Genomic DNA, 19,445 nt, shown 5'->3' with positions numbered 1-19,445 from the left:
CTGGAAAATGCACTCTTTTCACTGATGGACCCTCTAATAGGTGTCATTGCTAGGCCGCACTGGTACTAGCCGATAAGGTGCAGCTATACCTATTCTGGACCGGTTCTAGTACGCTCTCGGCTGCAGTCTGGAGCTTATGTACTCCGTATCTCGGCCAGACGTGGTACTCTCCACAAGCAATCGCAACAACTGCAACAACCAGTACCTAACGAATCCCAGACAAAACAGTCTGTTATCTTGTCGCAAAGGACTGACTTATCGTTCTTTCTCCTCTGCTACTAGAATTTACTTTGATCACCAGTTCTCAACCTCCCCTCAGCGATGCGCGCAGACTAAAACACAAAGGCGGAAACGCTAAACTCTGGATTCATGCACCCCTTTTCCATCCTCACTCTCGGTATCTTTGTAGCGGGCTATATCACCGCGCGGTGGGATCTTGTTACGCGGTTATACGAACTGGCCATTTTTGCGTGGGATCACGGTGTTGTGGTGAGTGCATCTCAGTTCGCGCAACCGCTCCTACTTGCAATTATGACTGCGGAACACAGGACCACGAATGCGCAGACAATTGAGCTAATAACTCTTGTTCGCAGACACGAACAGCCAAAGGCTTTTTGTTGCTATCAGTCTTCTTTTTCCTCTTGGTCCTTCCGATCAATCATCTTGCGATAAAGGAAGCTGAATTGGTAAATGGCCCTATCCGATGCCAATTGCTATTGAGGGATCGTATGCTGATGCTGCTTTTTGTATGGTAGCACCCTCGCCCGCCGCATCTGGGTGTGTCCGCTCGCGAACAGCTACGCCGCCGAGGCTCTTTTTGATCCGGATCGAAGGATGACAACATGCTCATGGGCGATGGATTGCTACGGGTATTCTGGCCATACGACCTCCCTCGGTCCTCATCCCCGGGGGTGATTATTGGATGGAGGAACTCTGAACTGGATCTGTTCGTCCTCACGGTGCTGGAAGATGTTGAGGTAAGTTAGCGTTCTGTCCCGAGCGGCAGGTCGGCTTGGGGAGCTGACGGTTGACTCGTGGGATAGCCTCGAAATGTCGACAATGCACTACGTGCTGGAATCCTCTTTCGCAACAGCCCCCACCCAATTGCGCGGATATTCACGCTTTGTGGAAGATCGACAATGCATGTTCTGGGATCAACCAATCCACAAGAACCGCCATCTGCATTTAACCCGGCCCATCTCCATGTGACAACGCATCCGTCGTCTAAAGTCCCTCGGATATATTGTCCGCCGGAGGCGAATATATCTGTTCAGGTTATCATGTTTCATCGTCCGCATCCGACCAGGATGGAGTACATGTCCCTGGATCCGATTTCCCTTGCTCTGGGGGATAAAGTGTCCATCGCTGATAAACCAGAGGTTGTACCTTCGACCATCGATGCCGAAGAGGAGCGGGATAGAGCAGTGCGGGACAAGCTGGTCGAGAAGCTGAAATTACACACAGTCGTCAAACATATGCCTTCGCCCAAGGAGCAAGCACTGCCTCTCATCATCAACCAGGTCAACTGTGCTTATGAAATGGGAAAATTGATGGAAAAGAATAGCCATCTGATTGGAATCCGGGTTAAGCGAAGTATGAGCGTGGGAGAACGCGTGGTTGAGTCCGCAACAACGGTCTGGGACCTCTTTGTCCTCGGGGTGTCGTATGTATTCTGGCAGTGGATCTGGCCGGTGGCCACTCGTATTTTCATCATTGGCCTCGTCTTCCATCGTACGATTGCCGAGGTTGTTCTGCAGATACTTGAGTGGCGAGCTCGTCCTGATGCAGCTGCCCTGAAAGACATCTCTGCGACGGCTCAACAGGTTGACATTCGACTGCAGCAATTTTGCTACTGGCCGATACAGTACGTTAAGCTGCGCCAGAGGAAAGACGACTGGGAGAGTGTTACTACGAGCCATCCGGATTACATCCGTTTCTACAACAGCTTGTGGCTAGTTGCCAATGATGTTATCATCGGTATTGCGCTGGGATCATACATCATCGACAACGCCAATTGGGTGGCTTTCCAAATCAACAGTGTCCTCACTGGCTGGACAGTAGAAGGCTTGCAGCGGACTATATCGTGGTTGATGGACTGGCCGGCCGGCTTGAAGCTTAATAACGAGCTTGCTGCATTCTTGGGCGACCTCTTTCTCTGGGTCATTGAGAATTGGGCTGGTATGCATTTTCTTCTACTAGACTTATTGTTCTCTCTCGCTAATTATGGGGCAGCTTGCATTGCGAATCTACAGCCTTACCTCCCGCATGTCATATACGTCGTCGGATGCTCGAGTTTCGCCGGAGCCAGCATGCCGATCGCCCTTTTTTCAGACCTCGTCTCCATTCTAACTGTGCATATCTACTCGTTCTATGTTGCGTCCGCCCGTATATTCAACTGGCAACTTACTATCATCATATCTCTCTTTCATCTTTTCCGCGGCAAGAAGCGCAACGTCCTTCGGCATCGAATAGACTCGTGTGATTACGATCTTGATCAGCTTCTGCTCGGCACTATCCTCTTCACAGTTCTCTTCTTCCTTCTGCCGACCGTGATCGTATTTTATCTAACGTTTGCCTCTGCGAGAATGTTGATCATCTCGCTAAAAGCGGCACTTGACACATGTTTGGCTTTTCTCAACCATTTCCCTCTATTTGCGTTGATGCTGCGCGTGAAGGATTCCCGACGGTTACCAGGTATGTTGGGCTTGCTCATATGCTTAATCAGCAGTCACTGACTAAATGTGAGGTGGTATCCGTTTCGAACTACGCGAGGAGCAGGACAAGTCTCTTCATCCGCACTCCACTATGCCTTTCATCCATCTCGAGGTATGTTCACCTAATCCGTCGTCCCATTAAGACTACTGTCAGAGCAAGTCCTGAATGAGATAGTCGATTCCACTCCCTCTCCGCGCCATGTTTGACCAGTACTTCCAACTCGGTCATCGTCTTCGGAAGCACTATCTTTCTCCGCGCGTGATATTCTGCCTCTTCACTGGCCGTTTTGTGCCTCCCATCCACCGCCGTAACCTGTACAGTATGCAGTACAGCATGCTGCCTGCGCATCGGGCAGGTATGGCGGAGGTGTGGTCTCTGTTGACCCAGCCCCGAAAGACAAACAGCGGTGGTAGTGGCTCTTCTTCGATGGGAGGCGTCACGGCTGCCAATGGATTACTTAGGGTTCCTTCGGGCTTTGGACAAGGGGATGTCAGACGACGCGGCCACCGGTATTAATGCTTAATAATGTGAATAATATGTCATGACGTATATAATCAAGAGATTAATGCCTAGTCCGTTGCAAAGTTGGGTCCTTGCACATAATGCTTTGGGACCATTTCACCATTTCTCATCAACGACTTGGGCTGGCGTTTCGTGGAAACATAACCACCGGATATGAGTACATATATGAATAAGGGTAAAAGCATGAGAGGAAGGCGCCAAAGTATTATACATAAGAGAATCCGCCGTTCTTAAAGACAGACTTCCAGTCAGTGGATATATATAGCTCAGATAGAACATTCGAGCATATGTTCAAGTCATCACATAAATTCGGCATGCTTCAGCGGAGGCCGTCCTTAGCCGGATTCTACTGGTAGCAAACCCGACTTAGTCTTGGAGGGTGAAACATCCAGGAGATGTTGCCTGCAGGAGCGGAGATGAAGGAGAGTGTCCCCAATGCAGGGGACCGATGACCAACGTCACTTCACGATTTCCGGAGATAGTCAACATCGCTCTCCGAGGCTGTACTTTTTCTCGCCTCTTCAACCATGGTGTCGATGCCTTTTTCTTTCAATGCTTTCTGATGGAATTGTTAGTCTAGGCCGCAGAGGTCTTACGATGTCTGCTTTGACATACATGTAGACAAGACCTGTACTTTGAGAATAGTTCTTCGCATTCATTTGATGAGGTTTTGCCACGCAGGTATTCTGTGGTAGTTAGCGGGCATTGTCTACGTTTGCTGGAAGGGGAGAATAGATGCGTACTTTCGCTGTACCACTTCAGAAAACAAGTATCATACTTTCTGGGGAGCGTCAGTAGGAGCTCTTTGTCTGTGGTTGCCTTTGGCAGTAGGTGGAGAGAATATACTCTTTCAGGTCATTGCATTCGGGAGCTATGGAAGCTGCCATGGTGGGCTAGCTTGCAGTGTCTGGACCGACTGATGTATTTCAAAGACGTTGGAATATTCAAACCTCCTTTCTTTCACCGCATTCGATGTCTCACTGTCAATGGGATTCTCTATGGAACCAGTATACTTGGAGTCGAGAACTTGTAGCTGGAGACGATCGCCGATATACCGCGGCTAGACTGATCATGGCAGGCGGTCGGTGATTTTTCCTCCGGCGGGCGCATTTCTCCACCTCCGAGCTTTCCTCAATTTTTCAGGTTATTATTTGTTCCTGCGAGTTTATATTTCTTGACCCTTCGTCTCTTGCTTGGCTGAGTTCGACTTCGGACTCAAATATACTCTGCCAATCATGGAGTCAGCCGCAGATTTTCCACCGTTCCAGCAACGGTTAACGTCCAGTCTGGTGCAGATGACGCGCACCGTTGGACAGCTCTCTGCAGAGGATCTGAGTTTCCACCGGACTTCGAGCGCCGAAGTCTCGGAATCCCTGGATGAGCAGAGTGATAGGATTTTGTCGTTGACCTCGACGATCCTCAAGGCTGCCACAGCCGGGACAGATTTGCCCGCACCTGAGCTGCACGATGAAGACTCTGTCGAAGACAACTGGCGGGGTGTTGTTGATGTTATCGATGCGCTGCTAGAGAGGGCAGACGCCTGTCTCGACGAATTTACGGGAGTCATCAAGAAATTGAGCCCGTCACAGCAGGAGCAGAGCGCAGCAAAAGCCGCCAAAAAGGCTTCCACCAAGTTCCCTTCCGTTTACGATTTCGGCCCGTCGAAGATCCCCAAGCCGCAATTGTTGTTTCAGCGGCCTCCCGATAACACCGATGTTTCGCCTTTCAAACCCCTTCTTCGAATCAAGCCTCACGCGATTGTTCCGTTAGAGGATTCGTTGAAGTTGACAGATCCTGCGCAAGATTATAAGAATCCGTACGAAACGGAGATCCGCGCTGCCAAGTATCCGGAATCGACCTATACCGTCTCTCCTCCGGTCGAGTACCAGCCGTTTGAGTCGACAGCTGCGACTTTCGTGGACACCTTGGAAGGAGTGAAGGAAATGTTGAGCGAGCTCAAGTCGGCAAAAGAGATTGCTATTGATTTGGAGCATCACGATGTGCACTCGTATCATGGCTTGGTGTCTCTGATGCAGATCAGCACTCGGGACAAGGATTGGGTTGTTGACACGCTAAAACCTTGGAGAGAAGAGCTCCAGATTCTCAATGAGGTATTTGCGGATCCTGGGATTCTCAAAGTCCTCCATGGCTCGTCCATGGATATCATCTGGCTTCAGCGGGATCTTGGCCTCTACGTTGTGGGCATGTTTGATACCTACCACGCCGCCTGTGCCTTGAACTACCCGAAACGGAGCTTGAAGTTCCTCCTTCAGAAGTTTGTCAACTTCGAAGCCGACAAGAGATATCAGATGGCCGACTGGAGAATCCGTCCTCTTCCGTCGGGAATGTTTGACTATGCCCGTTCCGATACTCACTACCTCCTCTATATTTACGACCACCTACGTAACGAGCTGTTGGAGAACTCGACGCCTGACCACAATCTCGTTGATTATGTACTGGAACAGTCAAAGAACGAAGCTTTACAACGTTACGAGCGCCCCGTTTACGACGCTGCCACGGGACAAGGGCAAGGCGGATGGTATGACTATCTGTGCCGCAACCCTGCCGTTCTGAGCAAGGAACAGTTTGCCGTCTTCAAAGCAGTGCACCAATGGCGCGATGAGGTGGCAAGGGAAGAGGACGAGGGCGTTCAGTGCGTGTTCCCAAAGCACATTCTTTTCAAGATTGCCCAAGTCATGCCCCTCGACCAGGGTACTTTGTTCCGGACATTATCTCCCGTGACGCCGATCGCCAAGGAGCGAGCAGCGGATCTCCTGGAAGTTATCAAGAAGGCGAAGATTGAAGGAGCTACGGGACCAGAATGGCGCGACGTCGTACGGCCATTGAAAATAACAGCAGCTCAAGCCGCAGAAAAGGGTCTCCCGTCGCCCCCCGCCGCCGAGGCGACTGAGTACCCTATTGCAGCGCGCTACGAGTCTTCTCAATTCTGGGGACCTGTCTTGGAAGTCCGGGAGCCGCTTACGCCCCCAGAGTATTCTGCAATCGCGTCTGCTGAGGCTCTTCGACTTTCTCTTCCCCTGCCGCCCATGCCACGGACTGTATCCGAAGCTCGCGAGAAGCTTGGCGATACCAAACCAGTGCCGAAGCCTGCCGCAGCCCCTGCTCCAGCGCCAGAGGAAGACAGCAAAAAGATATTCACAGTCAAGGAGCTCGGCGGACCTCGCAAACGCAAAGCAGCAGCAGCCGAAGAAGCCGAAGCTGCGCCATCGGCTGAGTTGGACGAGATTAACCTGGAAACTGGAGATGCCTTGGAGAAGCCGTCCAAGAAGCAGCGCCAGAAGAACAAGAAGAACAAGTCGCAATCACAGACCGAAGGCGATGCGCAAGACGATGTACCGTTCAACTATGAAGCTGCCGAGTCGGTATTACACGCTCAGCCTGCGCAGGCAGCACCCAGCCGTGTCTCTAAGCGATTCGCCCCATACGCAAAGGCAATGGAGGCGCCTGCAGGAGCCCGTAAGCACAAGAGAGAGATCGCAGGGAAGCAGTTTACATTCCGGTGATGGGCTTGCAGGATAGTTTGCTTCTTCGTACACCCGCCTATGGCTATCTTTCATTCTCTAGGATACATGGAAGTCGGATGCATCCGTTGGTGGTTGTGATATGGGTTATTCTGATTGTGTGCATAGCGATACCCGATAGTGTTTAAATAAAAGGTCGCCTTGTATTGATCTGACATCATCTCTGATCTGTGCTTTCTTGATCAGTAACCCGAGCTGGAAACCACTACTCACGCTCTAAAGCCTTGCGCCTCTGCTTAAGCATGTACGTGTACATCATGAAAGCGCCTAACCATTAGCTTTTTCGCATCTACAGTCATTAGGAATAAAAGTAAACTCACCAGGAACATATAGCGCAAGGCAGAAGTAGAAAACCCCAGCCCCGATGGGGTTGACCGTCGCAGCGGCAGCCTTGTACATCAACCACCACTCGCTCCCAATCCCGACGGGATACAAGACAATGAAGAGGGAGTATCTACGTATAGCGAATATCAATCATGCCATTCCCATACGAATGCCATGTTTCCACGGGGTCAAATGCATCTCACTCACCTCAGCCACTTAACAACATCCACCCTGATCCCCGCCAGAAGAAAACCGAAATACGCATACCGGACAGCATCCGCCGCGGACCACGCCAGCAGGAGAGCCGGATAGGCAGGCGATGAAGCCGTCGGCTCGGGATACTGGTAGTTTACAGCCCAGACTTGGACGCAGCGCGTGAAGATCTGGGTGAAGGTCGGAAAGACGGGGGCTCGGGTGAGTCCTGTATCCCGGTTAGCTTTGCCTGGGGTAGTGGGGAGTGGAAATGCAAAAGACCTGTTGCGGCGTGAAGGATTTCTACGATGGCGAGGGTTTGGGTCCATCTTGTTTGGGGCTCGAGGTGAGGGTATACATTATTTGAGGAGAGGAATGCGGCGATGACGCCGACGAGGATTCGGAGCCAGAGGGTGGAGGAGAGGGTGTTGTAGAGGATGAGGTAGGTGGTTTTTATTGTCATGGTGTGTGTCTAAGATTGGAGATTGATATGGAAGGTGACTGAATCTTTGGTTTGGTCTGCTGTATAAACTCGATGTTATTATCAATGGTGTGTAATTTTGAGGAGATTTGCATGTGATAATATTTGTCAGCATCAGTAGCTCAATACTCAAGAGTATGGGGTAGATATGGAGAAGGATCAAACTAGATAATAGTATTCCAAATATTTTCTTCTTGACTATCTAGTGCCATTGAAAGTGAGATGCTTACTTGACGCGATGGATGAGGCGACGGAATTTAGATGCTTGGAGAGAAAAACAGAGTTCAATAGAACAGAGACAGAGCATGCAAAAGCAATATGCCTGTTGCTTTTTACCCCATACTTGCAACAACTTATTCTGTACAAGTCTACGTCTGAGCTCGATCCGGTATATAGGTACGCCGTCCCATACTGGGCTTTTGGTGCCGTGATTGCCGTCAACGGTCACTCCGGTTGAACCGGAATGCTGATGCGACCAATCTCCAGCTCTTAGAATAGAAAGTTTGTCCTGAGTATCCCAGGGCCAAGGTAAGATCTCGTGTCTCGATCGTGGAAGTGAGGTCTGTGCGTGTGTCATGGTTCATGAGTTTACAGTCTGCACGGCGCAAGACCCTAGCCTGGAGTCAGTGTCATGCAGTGGCTAGAGTCTATCTACAGGTCACTTGATCCGGATTTGGCATTACTGTCAGGATTGATCCTACTTATCGATATATTGGATGACATATGCATACCTGGTAGTCTTCTGATGCGAGACGTTGACCAAAGACAATTGCACGTCTATAGCGGCCTTAGAGAGACAACACTACTCCATAGGAATATGGGTATTATGCAGCTGATCGTCTACTGAGCCATCCGTGGTTGTCAGCTTATACACATGACTAGTCTTTGATCATCCTCTCCCCTCAAAAATGGTCATGATGTAATTGACATCGAGCTGTGCAACAGGACATGAGCAATTCGAGTTTTCGGAATCTTCTTCCTGGAATGTATATGCAAAAGCCACACCAGAGTTCCTAATAATGAATCGCGGACGTTGATGTTGATCCCTTGATGTTGAAGCATAGATATGGTGGTTTAGCTTCTTAGTACATATTTTGTAGAAATTAAAGATAAAAATAAAATGATGGCGGATGCTGTCGATTTGTTGACGCAGGTACCAGGCCCCAGTCTGATCAGGTGGATACTTAGCATGGGCACTAACCCGCTAGTTCCTCGTCTTCCAGGGGACTCCAGGCCTTAGTGCGGTCGCACCACAGTTGGAACTCGGAACTTGGAACGGTCAGGTACCAGCAGTATCATTATTTGCCCTGAGAAACCATAAATCAATGGATTAATCCATTCTTCTGTGAGACAACATTCTATATTTATTGATCACGCCACCAGCTGATTGATTGTGAGTTCGTTTTCCGGTCTGATTTTAGACTACACTAGCACCAAAAGCAAGAATATCAGGAATGCTAGATAAATGGGCTGGCTGATAAGGACTCTTATCAGCAACCATCATGGAGTAGACTACCTCGCCAGGTACTTCGTAATGATGGAGAGGGGGTACGAAAAGAACGGTGGGCCAATGCAGCAAGACAGCCATGATTCAGGTCAGAATGGTGCGGAGCCAATGAGCACCACGGATCCAAGCACACATGGCAGAAAACCATCAACATCCCTGAGGAATGGACTCAGGAATTCAGGTTTTACAATCTCAAGTAGATGTAATGATAATGCTGCTGATAACATTGCAATGATAACATCCGCATATGACAGCTCTGGAGGCAAAGACTAAGACAAGAAATGTGCAACATGGCCTCTGAGACAATTAGTCCAGGCTGTTTTTTCGTCTCCTACTATCTAGTCTAACCGCCACTCCACATTTCCTTACTGGGGAGTCTGCAGGGAGTCATCATTATTATCAACCAGCTAAATCAACAAAATTATTATTGTTATCGAAAAAAATTGGGAAGTAAATTCTCAAACAGTTAGTTACCATGTACACAATTTCATCGTATCTTTATGATTATGCGTCAAAACGTCTCTAGGCTCTAGCTTGCACAATAATAGTCTGACAGACCGCATTTAATCTGACCTACAGGTTGAGGGGTGGCGATCTGGGAGTAGATACCGGGCTGGTCACAGGTTAACGCACTGGGCCAGGGGTAAAACTTAGCCCCATAACGATAATCATAATTTACCATATTATTATTAATTTTCCGTTCCTCCGCCCTCCATCCTCGCCAGCACAAAAGGGGAAAGAAAGTTAGAACTAGTTGCCTCCTTCATCGTTATTCGCTGGAAACGCACAGGCTGGTTACCTAGATACTCCAGCTCGAGGACTGTCTCCAGTCTCCAGCATCTGTCTACCGACATTTCAGGTGCGTGCGGCAGGTGGCTCCATCCTTCGGTGGATGGAGACATTCCCCTTGCGTCGTCCTGCATCGAGTGGGCTTCAACTTCCAAACGTCAGACTCTGAAAAAGGAGAAAATAAGACTGCGGGAGATGATCACCCGTACATTGATTCGGATAAACTTGCCTTAAAATACACCGTAGAATTGTTAAGATCTCCTTGATCTGTTGCCCGAAGCAGGACAAGTGATACAACCGTTTCCCTTGAAAGGCAGGGAAGTGGAAGTCAAAGGACCCAAGGCAGAAGGCAGGAAACAAGGAACATCAACCCTGCATAGAGTGAAACAATGGACAAGATAGGCTTGTCGAACTCTGCCAATTATCTCGACGTCAAGGCCTGGCGATCACTTTGGTTATTTCAAGTCTACTGTACGTACAGAAGACAATGGCATTTGTCGATATCGTTAGAATTATGACGAGACTACTTTAGAAGTATCTGCATATCATAAAAAATAGGTAACCGTCACTTCGTGCTCTATAGATACATCAACATCTGGCTATTTCGAAGGATTTCTTGCGGAGGAGTGCCGATTTAGATGCCGAATGGCATGACCTGCATGGACTTTTTTATGGATTAAGTTAACGTGATCTTCGTTGGTATGGAGTATGAGAAATTCCCATTAACCTATATCTGCTACTCTTAATTGCCAGAAGAAAATACTGAATATTCATCGCTTAGACCCAGGTACCATGAAAAGACGGGACAAACTGCTGGGTCCTCTTTTCCGTACCCAGGTACGAGAGTACAAGCTCAGGTACCATGTATGGGGGTTTCGGGAGTCAGGAACAATAATCATCATCATCACGCACCCCCCATGGACATTCTCGACTAATTATTGCTTAATGTCATGAGGAATTTAACCCATTTATTTGACTCATTTGAACACCTCCTGAGCCCATATCTCCTCGCATATGCATAGACGCTCGGTCTCGTACGTTAATGCATGGTAAGGCATGCCTATCTCCACCGTATCGACAATTAATGGATGGTTAGTACTATCCCTGAGCCAAAAAAACAGAAATCCCCATCCGAGGGTGCCTTGGCTTCCCCTCCTTCCACTTTTCTTTTTTTCCTTTTTCTCTATTTTTCTTTTTTGGCTTTTTCCCTTTGTTCTCTCGTTTTCTTCTTATTGCTTCTCCCATATCTAATCCCAAGATGAGTCGTCTATACTTTCGTTATTTTATTTGACACTTTTCTTCCTTCCCGCTCCTGCGTCACCCCTCCTGCTTCCTGATTCTTAATATCCATTAAACTTGCCATCATCGACATTATTTGATATCATTATTATCCAACTAATACTATACGCACTTGTACCCTCCTTTTAATTTTGGCTCTGTCGGTCGCTAGGTTATTTGCATTGCACCTAATATTTGATCGTCCTGCCGCCCCTTCTCTGCTTCGTCTTAATACTCTATCGCTTTAGGCTCACCAATTTCTTCCCATCCACCTTGCGCTCCCTACTTTACTCTGCATATTCTTTCCCTCCCAACCATCTCCTACGCCAACGGTCTCGACATTCTTTTTAACTTCTCCGCTTGAGACAATTCAGCTCCGACTGTCTCAATTGCTTTTCCGGGTCCCGCGACCGTCCCTGCCTTCTTGAAAAACTATCGATCCCTCCGCTGCTAGCGCTCCAACGCTCCGTTCGAAAGTCGTACAAAGTGTCGACCCTCAATCTATTCCTAGTATATCAACACAGCATACTGAGCTGTCGAAAACGTCTGCGGCATTCATAATCCGTCGGGCAGTCTCCATTGATCGCGTTTCGCTCGCTCTGATAGGTCCCTTTTCGACACCTGCGATAAGGAGTATAATCTGCAGACTTCGCTACGTGCGCGCGTCCACGCCTCAAACTATAGATGGTCAGCGTCTGAATTTTGACATCTACAATCCAGCCAGCGACAATCATCTGGCGGCTCCCAGTGATCTTCTTTGATCTGAACGTGTCAAGCCTGGTGGCTGGACTCTCCTCGATATAAGTGCAAGCGTATCTGTGCGATTGTCTGTTTGTGAGAGTTTATTAAGCACAAGTACCACCATAGCTTTTCTTTCACAATATGTCTGTAGCAACAATGTTGCAACCGGCGTCGAGAGCATCTACATCCTCGTCTTCTTCTTTCCAACCCGTCACCCGTCAGAACACGATGTCGTCCCACGATACACGGTCTCTTCGCCAGTCCAAGCGGCTGTCCGTCACCGCGCTATACCTTTCCATGTCCGCAAAAGACAGAGATCTCGAAATTTCCGACGATCTGGCGAAGGGTGAGTTACTTCAATTGGCTCGGTTGAAACATACAGGTTCAGATGTCTAATCGGTTCTGGAACAGCTCAAAAATATCTACGGGAACTCAAAGCGAAAATCTCCTCGCAATCGAAGAAGAATTTCGTTCTCGAAAAGGATGTCCGATATCTGGACTCTCGGATAGCTCTGCTCATTCAGAACCGCATGGCGCTCGAAGAGGTACGTTATTATTATTCCTGGTAAACTGGATGCCTTTGAGAGGTGGCTCACGTCTCTCGCAGCAAAACGAAGTTGCAAACCATCTTGACGACGAAGATCCCCAAGAGGGTTTCTTTCCCAATGATGAGAAAACCCAGAAATATGGAAACCTTTTATTTCTTCTGCAATCCGAACCCCGGCACATCGCTCATCTGTGTCGACTTGTCTCCATGTCAGAAATTGATTCCCTTCTCCAGACCGTCATGTTCACCATCTACGGAAACCAGTACGAGAGTCGCGAAGAGCATCTTCTCTTGACCATGTTTCAGTCTGTTCTCACTTATCAATTCGATAACACCCCCGAGTACTCGTCACTGTTGCGACAAAATACACCTGTCTCTCGCATGATGACCACCTACACGCGCCGCGGTCCTGGCCAAAGTTACTTGAAGCAAGTGCTGGCGGAACAGATTAATGCTCTGATTGAGCTGCGCGATGTTGATCTGGAGATCAATCCTTTAAAGGTATACGAGAACATGGTGAAGGATATCGAAGAGAAAGCTGGCTCGTTGCCCAGTCATCTGCCAAAGTCTGTCACAGCCGAGGTGGCTGCGGAGAACGCACAGGTACAGGCTATCATTGAGCCACGGCTGAAAATGCTGACCGACATTGCGAACGGGTTCCTGACGACAATCATTAACTCCGTGGACGAGGCTCCCTACGGTATCAGATGGATTTGCAAGCAGATTCGGAGCTTGTCTCGCCGCAAGTATCCGGATGCGCAGGATCAGACCATTTGCACACTGATTGGCGGTTTCTTCTTCCTTCGATTCATCAATCCCGCTATTGTCACCCCCAGGTCCTACATGCTGATCGAGTCGGTTCCGACCGAGAAGCCTCGTCGCACCCTTACTTTGATTGCGAAGATGCTCCAGAATTTGGCTAACAAGCCTTCGTACGCCAAGGAGCCATACATGGCTAAACTCCAGCCCTTCATTCAGCAGAACAAGGAGCGTGTCAACAAATTCTTGCTGGACCTTTGTGAAGTCCAAGACTTCTACGAGAGCTTGGAAATGGACAACTATGTAGCTCTTTCCAAGCGCGACCTTGAGTTGCAGATTACTCTGAATGAGATGTATGCTACTCATGCTCTGCTGGAAAAACACAGCCTGGCTCTGGCACAGGATCAGCACTCTCACCTCAACGAGCTCTTGCAAGAACTGGGCTCTGCACCCGCGCAGGTCCCGCGAAAGGAAAACCGAACGATCACTGTTCCCCTGTTTAGTCGATGGGAGACTGCTCTTGATGATTTGACGGCCGCCCTTGATATCACACAGGAGGAAGTGTTTTTCATGGAAGCGAAATCGACTTTCGTGCAGATTCTGCGATCATTGCCTCCGAACTCGGCGATCGCCCGGCGGCCGCTTCGGCTGGATCGAATCGCAGAGGCGGCGGCCACTCTGAAGAACGATGCGGTGATGGTGCGAAAGGGCATTCGGACCATGGAGCTGCTGAGTCAGCTACAGGAGATGGGCGTCATTGACCGTTCCGACGACTTCAGTCTTTTGCGAGATGAGGTGGAGCAGGAATTAGTCCACCTTGGCTCTTTGAAGGAGAAGGTCCTTGAAGAGACAAAGAAGCTCGAGGAAGTTTTCGCAACGATCCGCGACCACAACGCATACCTGGTGGGCCAGTTGGAAACCTACAAATCATATCTGCACAACGTTCGCAGTCAGTCGGAGGGCAAGCAGCGCAAACAGCAAAAGCACCAAGAGCTGGGCCCGTACAAGTTCACCCACCAGCAACTCGAGAAGGAGGGTGTCATTCGGAAGAGCAACGTACCGGAGAATCGGCGAGCCAACATCTACTTCATGTTCAAAAGCCCTCTCCCTGGCACCTTTGTCATCAGTCTTCATTACAAAGGTAAGTACAGCTGCAGCTGTCCATTTGTGTTGATTTACTCTACTGCGGTGGCTGACCATGTGTTATGTATCTAGGTCGTGCTCGTGGCCTTTTGGAGCTGGATCTCAAGCTCGACGATTTGCTGGAGATGCAAAAGGACAACCTTGAAGATCTCGATCTCGAGTATGTCCAATTTAACGTTTCTAAGGTACTCACGCTTCTTAATAAGCGCTTTGCACGGAAGAAGGGCTGGTAAGATGATTAGCGCAGCGTCTTACCAGACCATTTGATATTACGATGTGTACGAGATGGAGCAGATGGTTGGCCGCAAACGTCCGGACGAAACTCTCAATCCTTCGGTCTAAAGGCCATGCTGTTTTACAATTCTCCATTTGACGAGCGAGGGCGAGGTCTCAGGCGCGCTGCTTAAGGCAGCTTGGGCGAGGGCTCGACATGGGAAGACCTGCTCCGCGTTACGAAACGGCGATGGACGATATTCTACTCCGTTCCCTGTCTCAATGCACCTCCCTCGCAGCGAGCAGGGGACGAATTTCAGATACCCTATGACTTGTTGTCTTTGATACCTTATACTATTATCCTGCTGGTACTCGGGAACATCCTTGTAATATGGTGAGCACATACGTCGTCTTGGTTATGGATGTCCGCTGGTTCGGGAACACGCCATAGCTGGGCTTGACTTTGTCTTGTTGGCCTTTTATTTCGCTGATATCACTGTGTGTTGTCTTTTACTTGCAACGTTTATACCTGTTGGATGATTGATATTTTGTGAATGCTTCTTGATACACCACTGTTTGATGACTATATTGTTTCTGAATCTTCTTCGGCGGTATGACACGCATCTGCTGTCCCATCTTGCCTTATACCGGATGATTGGCGTTTTTCTGCGTCTCTTCGCTGCCTGTAAACTTATTCGGCTTGGTGTGTTTTTGTCCTTTTCTTCTTTGTGTCTAGTTGAATGACACTCTACTCTCCACTGTGAGTCAGCTTGGATGAACCATGTGCTATTGCTTGGGTCGTTTGTGGTCTTGGGGTTGATCAGATCTGTGCTTGGCCTTGACTATCAATGCCCTCTATGGACCTGCTTCTGACGGGGACAAACTGTCTCACAGAGACGGCGGTGTAATGAGCTCTGACCGTCTATGTAAATATGTATCTATATCTTATCTAATCTTCATGAACTCTACACGTGTGAGCCGGGTTTCCTCAATCATAATAGAAGAGGGACATTAAGCTAGCCAAGTGGCTTTTCGCAGTTCGGGGGAACGTCGGTAGCTATTACTATATTGATGGGAGGAAATAGTCCTGTTAGCCATTATACTTACCTAAGACTTTGATAACGTATCTACCTCTCTATACGGTTTTGCATTTTGATGCAGACCGACACTTTGTAGACGGGTGGATCTCGTAGTGTTTGTCTACGAAGTCTGCAAGTTTTCTGTCTTGTTTAAGTTCGCCTGCCCCTCTTAATACACTAGCGGGCGCGTTTTAGAGGCCCTCCCGTAGTATCGCGTTTCTTGACCGTCTCTAGCTGGTCGACCGTACGGAAGACGGATGACTTATTCCTCGGCCAGCTGAATTTGATCCTTCTCCTCCAAACTCTAGCCATCGATGGTTATGCTCTGACTTATCTACAACATAAATCTTCTTCATTCTCCTCTCACTCCACTGCAGGTTGCCACCGTTGAAGCAATCAACCAGTCGACTGCCTAATACTTTCTGCACTCCGCCTCCCTCAATCTATCTTACTTCCCCACTCCCCTCCCCTTTTCGATCATAATTTCTCAAATAAAGCGTCTTGACCAACCCTTGATTTTCAGATCAAGACTTTATAACTTTCTTCACCTTGTATTCTTCTCGAATTCGACCCTACCATATTAGCAACCATGGCTGCTGTAGCTGAGAACAAGTCGGCCACGACGTCGAAATATGACGACTACGATTTCCCGACCACTGCGCCTGAGCCCCAGCCGGGCCATCCTGGCCACACAACCCCAGAGCAGGATGCAAAGGTTGAGCAGCTCCGTAGTGAGCTGGAGCAGCTGGGATACACGGACAGACTGGACACCCTGACCATGTTGCGCTTCTTGAGAGCCCGGAAGTTCGATGTGGCTGCCGCTAAGGCCATGTATGTTTGTTGACCGTCCCGCCTTGTTGTTCCCAAGGGTTACTCGTCTCTGCCGATTGGCCTTTGTACTGTGAATTCTGAGCTTTGCTCCATCGACTAATACGTGGGTTCGTTACTTTTACCAGGTTCATCGATTGTGAGAAGTGGCGGAAAGAATTCGGCACCGACGACCTCGTTCGCACCTTTGACTACAAGGAGAAGCCCCAGGTCTTCCAGTACTACCCTCAATACTACCACAAGACCGACAAGGTAGGCCTTTTTATGATACTTAAATGGTGGTCTGTCATCTATGTGCTAATGAATGCTTTTGCCGGATAGGATGGACGCCCTGTCTACATTGAGAAGTTGGGCAAGATCGATCTCAACGCCATGTACAAGATCACAACCGCCGAGCGCATGTTGCAGAACCTCGTGTGCGAGTATGAGAAGCTCGCGGACCCCCGGCTGCCCGCTTGCTCGCGTAAGGCCGGCAAGTTGCTCGAGACCTGCTGCAGCATCATGGATCTGAAAGGCGTCGGCATCACAAGCGTCCCCTCCGTGTACGGATACGTGCGTCAGGCTTCCGCCATCTCGCAGAACTACTACCCCGAGCGCCTGGGCAAGCTGTACCTGATCAATGCCCCCTGGGGTTTCAGCAGCGTGTTCAACGTCGTCAAGGGATTCCTCGACCCCGTCACCGTGCAGAAGATCCACGTCCTTGGGTCCGGCTACAGGAAGGAATTGCTGGAGCAGATCCCTGCCGAAAACCTCCCCGTTGAATTCGGCGGTACCTGCGAGTGCGCTGGAGGCTGTGAGCTCAGCGATATGGGTCCCTGGCAAGAGCCCGAGTGGGCCAAGCCGCCCAAGTGGGCTCTGCCTAAGGAGGAAAAGAATGTCGTGGAAAATGAAGACTCGGGTCCTGTGGTGAAGGATCCCGCCGCGCAAGAGGGCTCTCAGCCCGTAGCGTAGGCTATCCGTCGTTTTTTGCACATTTTTGCTCTTCTCGTTTGCCTTGCATACATAAATTCTTGGATTCATGTGGTAAAGGAATTCAGCTATCGTCCATGTCGGCCTGGTGTCCTACACCATTGCCGTCTCTATCACTCCTCCCCGGGGACAGCCCCCCGTCTTGTGCCTTCAACCGTGTCCTTTCTGATCGCATTTCAACATCGCATAAATTCAATAACTGGTCAAATGTTACCCTGGCAGAGTGGCTTGTAAAGCCGACCGGGGACGTTTTATCTCTTTCCTCTTCTCAATATCCAAACATAGATAGTCGAACTTGAGTGGCGCGGCGCTTTTATAGATGCGGGCAAGGATAACAACACATGGCAGGATTGAATATAAAGTGTTTATCTTGTCTGGAATTTGGTAACTTGACTATGGACCGTCAAAACATGACCGCACGTTCTCGTACACTTTTACTTTGATTAAACCAACCAGCATATGAGAAGCCTGATGAGAAATGCAGAAATGATGGTTGTAAATGAGATTGGTATCACCACCTTACCACTAGCCTTTATTCCAACGCCAAATAACCGACCAGGGGGATATCGCCAAGAGCCAATAGAAAGAAAGACAGAAATAGGGAAACGCTCCAGCTTCACATCTTCTCCACGACTTCCGCAGCCCGGCCCGCTCGTTCTGCCTTGCCCAGCGTCGATGACAGCGCATCCCCATCCGGCCCGCTCTCGACTTGCTCGCCAGGGACTGCCTCACCCTGAAGCCGGAGAAGAGTCCGCAACGCATCGTCATAAACCTCCGCCATCTCCCCACTGCGCCAGCGCTCCGCCTCATGCTCGGACCCAAGGGGAATCTGCAAGTTCCACCGCGCAGACTTCAATTTCAAGGGTCTCCGGCGCAGCTTGCGTGATCCGTCCTGCGTCATCGTGTCTCGTGGGTCCGCGTCAGGCATAGGGACGTCTTCTTCACCCTCGCCATCCCCGTCCTCGTTCCTGTTTTCATGTCCATATTCACCGTCGACATCCGCGTCCTTTTCCATATCTTCTTCATCCTCCTCAATGGCTTTTCTCAATTGCTCTGCGTACGCCTTCGCCGCACGCGCCGGCGCATCTCGCCTCAGCTGCGCGACTGTCGTGGTAAGCGACTCCAGCTGGGCGTAGAGCGATGTCACGCGCGCCGCGAGCTCGGTATCATAGGGCTCGTACTCGATTGTCTCTGTTGGTTGCGTGAACGCAGCGGGGAAGGGGAACTGTGACGAGGAGGAGTCGAGGCCGTTGATGCTGATTGAGGCGGAGGCGGTGGTGAATGTTTGATTGATGTACTATAATTCATTGGTTAGAGTCGAATTGACATGTTGATTTTTGCGGGGGTTAGAGGATCGTACCTGGTCGACCAATTCCTTTACGCGTTCTCGCATGGGATCCGGTCCATCGCTTGTGTTCGCCGAGGGGGGAAGATGGAGATCGAGCTTTTGGCGGGAGAGGGCGACGGTGTTGGCGTAGAGGTAGGTGAAGTCTGCGGGTGATTGGAGCTCAATCTTGCGGTAGTGAGGGGCTGACATTGTTGTTATGCTGCTGCTGTTGGTTGGTTGTTCTATTGATTTGTTGCTGGTGGACGCGGTGCGGGATGTTCTATCATTATTTACTCTGGTTGGACAGGGTACCTATCGATAGTGATTATTAGGTGTCGAAAGTTGATGCCTCAGGCAGAAGTGCTGAGGCATCAACAGTTTGCTGCCTGAGGCAACTGTCGATCACGGCCCCGCAACGATGTCATCGATCTGGTTTGGGGGGATTTGTATTTAGCTTGTGGCCTTGGAAGCTTCATGAACGCTGCGCGT

The 19,445-nt window shown here is 49.6% G+C and overlaps 6 protein-coding genes across 6 annotated transcripts; 4 read left to right on the top strand and 2 right to left on the bottom strand.

Annotated features, from left to right (window-relative positions):
- Window positions 1-369: 369 nt before the first annotated feature.
- Window positions 370-3,231, top strand: ALT_1794 (phosphatidylinositol N-acetylglucosaminyltransferase; the record flags this gene model as incomplete). Its single annotated transcript, XM_033559248.2, has 6 exons — window positions 370-489; window positions 834-977; window positions 1,044-2,178; window positions 2,233-2,694; window positions 2,747-2,826; window positions 2,890-3,231. 6 exons carry the CDS (start codon window positions 370-372, stop codon window positions 3,229-3,231), a joined length of 2,283 nt encoding a protein of 760 aa, XP_033415139.2.
- A 1,241-nt stretch (window positions 3,232-4,472) lies between these two features.
- On the top strand, window positions 4,473-6,761 carry ALT_1793 (exosome nuclease subunit RRP6; the record flags this gene model as incomplete). The annotated part of the gene is made up of 1 exon (XM_033559246.2): window positions 4,473-6,761. The coding sequence occupies one exon, from the start codon at window positions 4,473-4,475 to the stop codon at window positions 6,759-6,761; it is 2,289 nt and encodes a 762-aa protein (XP_033415137.2).
- Window positions 6,762-6,984: 223 nt separating this feature from the next.
- Window positions 6,985-7,758, bottom strand: ALT_1792 (protein tyrosine phosphatase-like domain-containing protein; the record flags this gene model as incomplete). Its single annotated transcript, XM_033559245.1, has 4 exons — window positions 6,985-7,046; window positions 7,100-7,233; window positions 7,311-7,524; window positions 7,578-7,758. The coding sequence occupies 4 exons, from the start codon at window positions 7,756-7,758 to the stop codon at window positions 6,985-6,987; spliced, it is 591 nt and encodes a 196-aa protein (XP_033415136.1).
- Window positions 7,759-12,319: 4,561 nt separating this feature from the next.
- On the top strand, window positions 12,320-14,773 carry ALT_1791 (Ras GTPase activating protein IRA2; the record flags this gene model as incomplete). Its single annotated transcript, XM_033559244.2, has 4 exons — window positions 12,320-12,437; window positions 12,503-12,636; window positions 12,699-14,538; window positions 14,613-14,773. 4 exons carry the CDS (start codon window positions 12,320-12,322, stop codon window positions 14,771-14,773), a joined length of 2,253 nt encoding a protein of 750 aa, XP_033415135.2.
- A 1,648-nt stretch (window positions 14,774-16,421) lies between these two features.
- ALT_1790 (SEC14 family lipid-binding protein) lies at window positions 16,422-17,611 on the top strand (the record flags this gene model as incomplete). Its single annotated transcript, XM_033559243.2, has 3 exons — window positions 16,422-16,663; window positions 16,789-16,912; window positions 16,982-17,611. The coding sequence occupies 3 exons, from the start codon at window positions 16,422-16,424 to the stop codon at window positions 17,609-17,611; spliced, it is 996 nt and encodes a 331-aa protein (XP_033415134.1).
- Window positions 17,612-18,245: 634 nt separating this feature from the next.
- Window positions 18,246-19,166, bottom strand: ALT_1789 (kinetochore protein mis14; the record flags this gene model as incomplete). Its single annotated transcript, XM_033559242.1, has 2 exons — window positions 18,246-18,926; window positions 18,990-19,166. 2 exons carry the CDS (start codon window positions 19,164-19,166, stop codon window positions 18,246-18,248), a joined length of 858 nt encoding a protein of 285 aa, XP_033415133.1.
- Window positions 19,167-19,445: the final 279 nt, after the last annotated feature.

This window comes from Aspergillus lentulus (assembly GCF_001445615.1).
Source record: "Aspergillus lentulus DNA, contig: Alt04, strain: IFM 54703, whole genome shotgun sequence".
Taxonomy (NCBI): domain Eukaryota; kingdom Fungi; phylum Ascomycota; class Eurotiomycetes; order Eurotiales; family Aspergillaceae; genus Aspergillus; species Aspergillus lentulus.
This window is presented reverse-complemented; position numbering and strand designations above follow the sequence as displayed.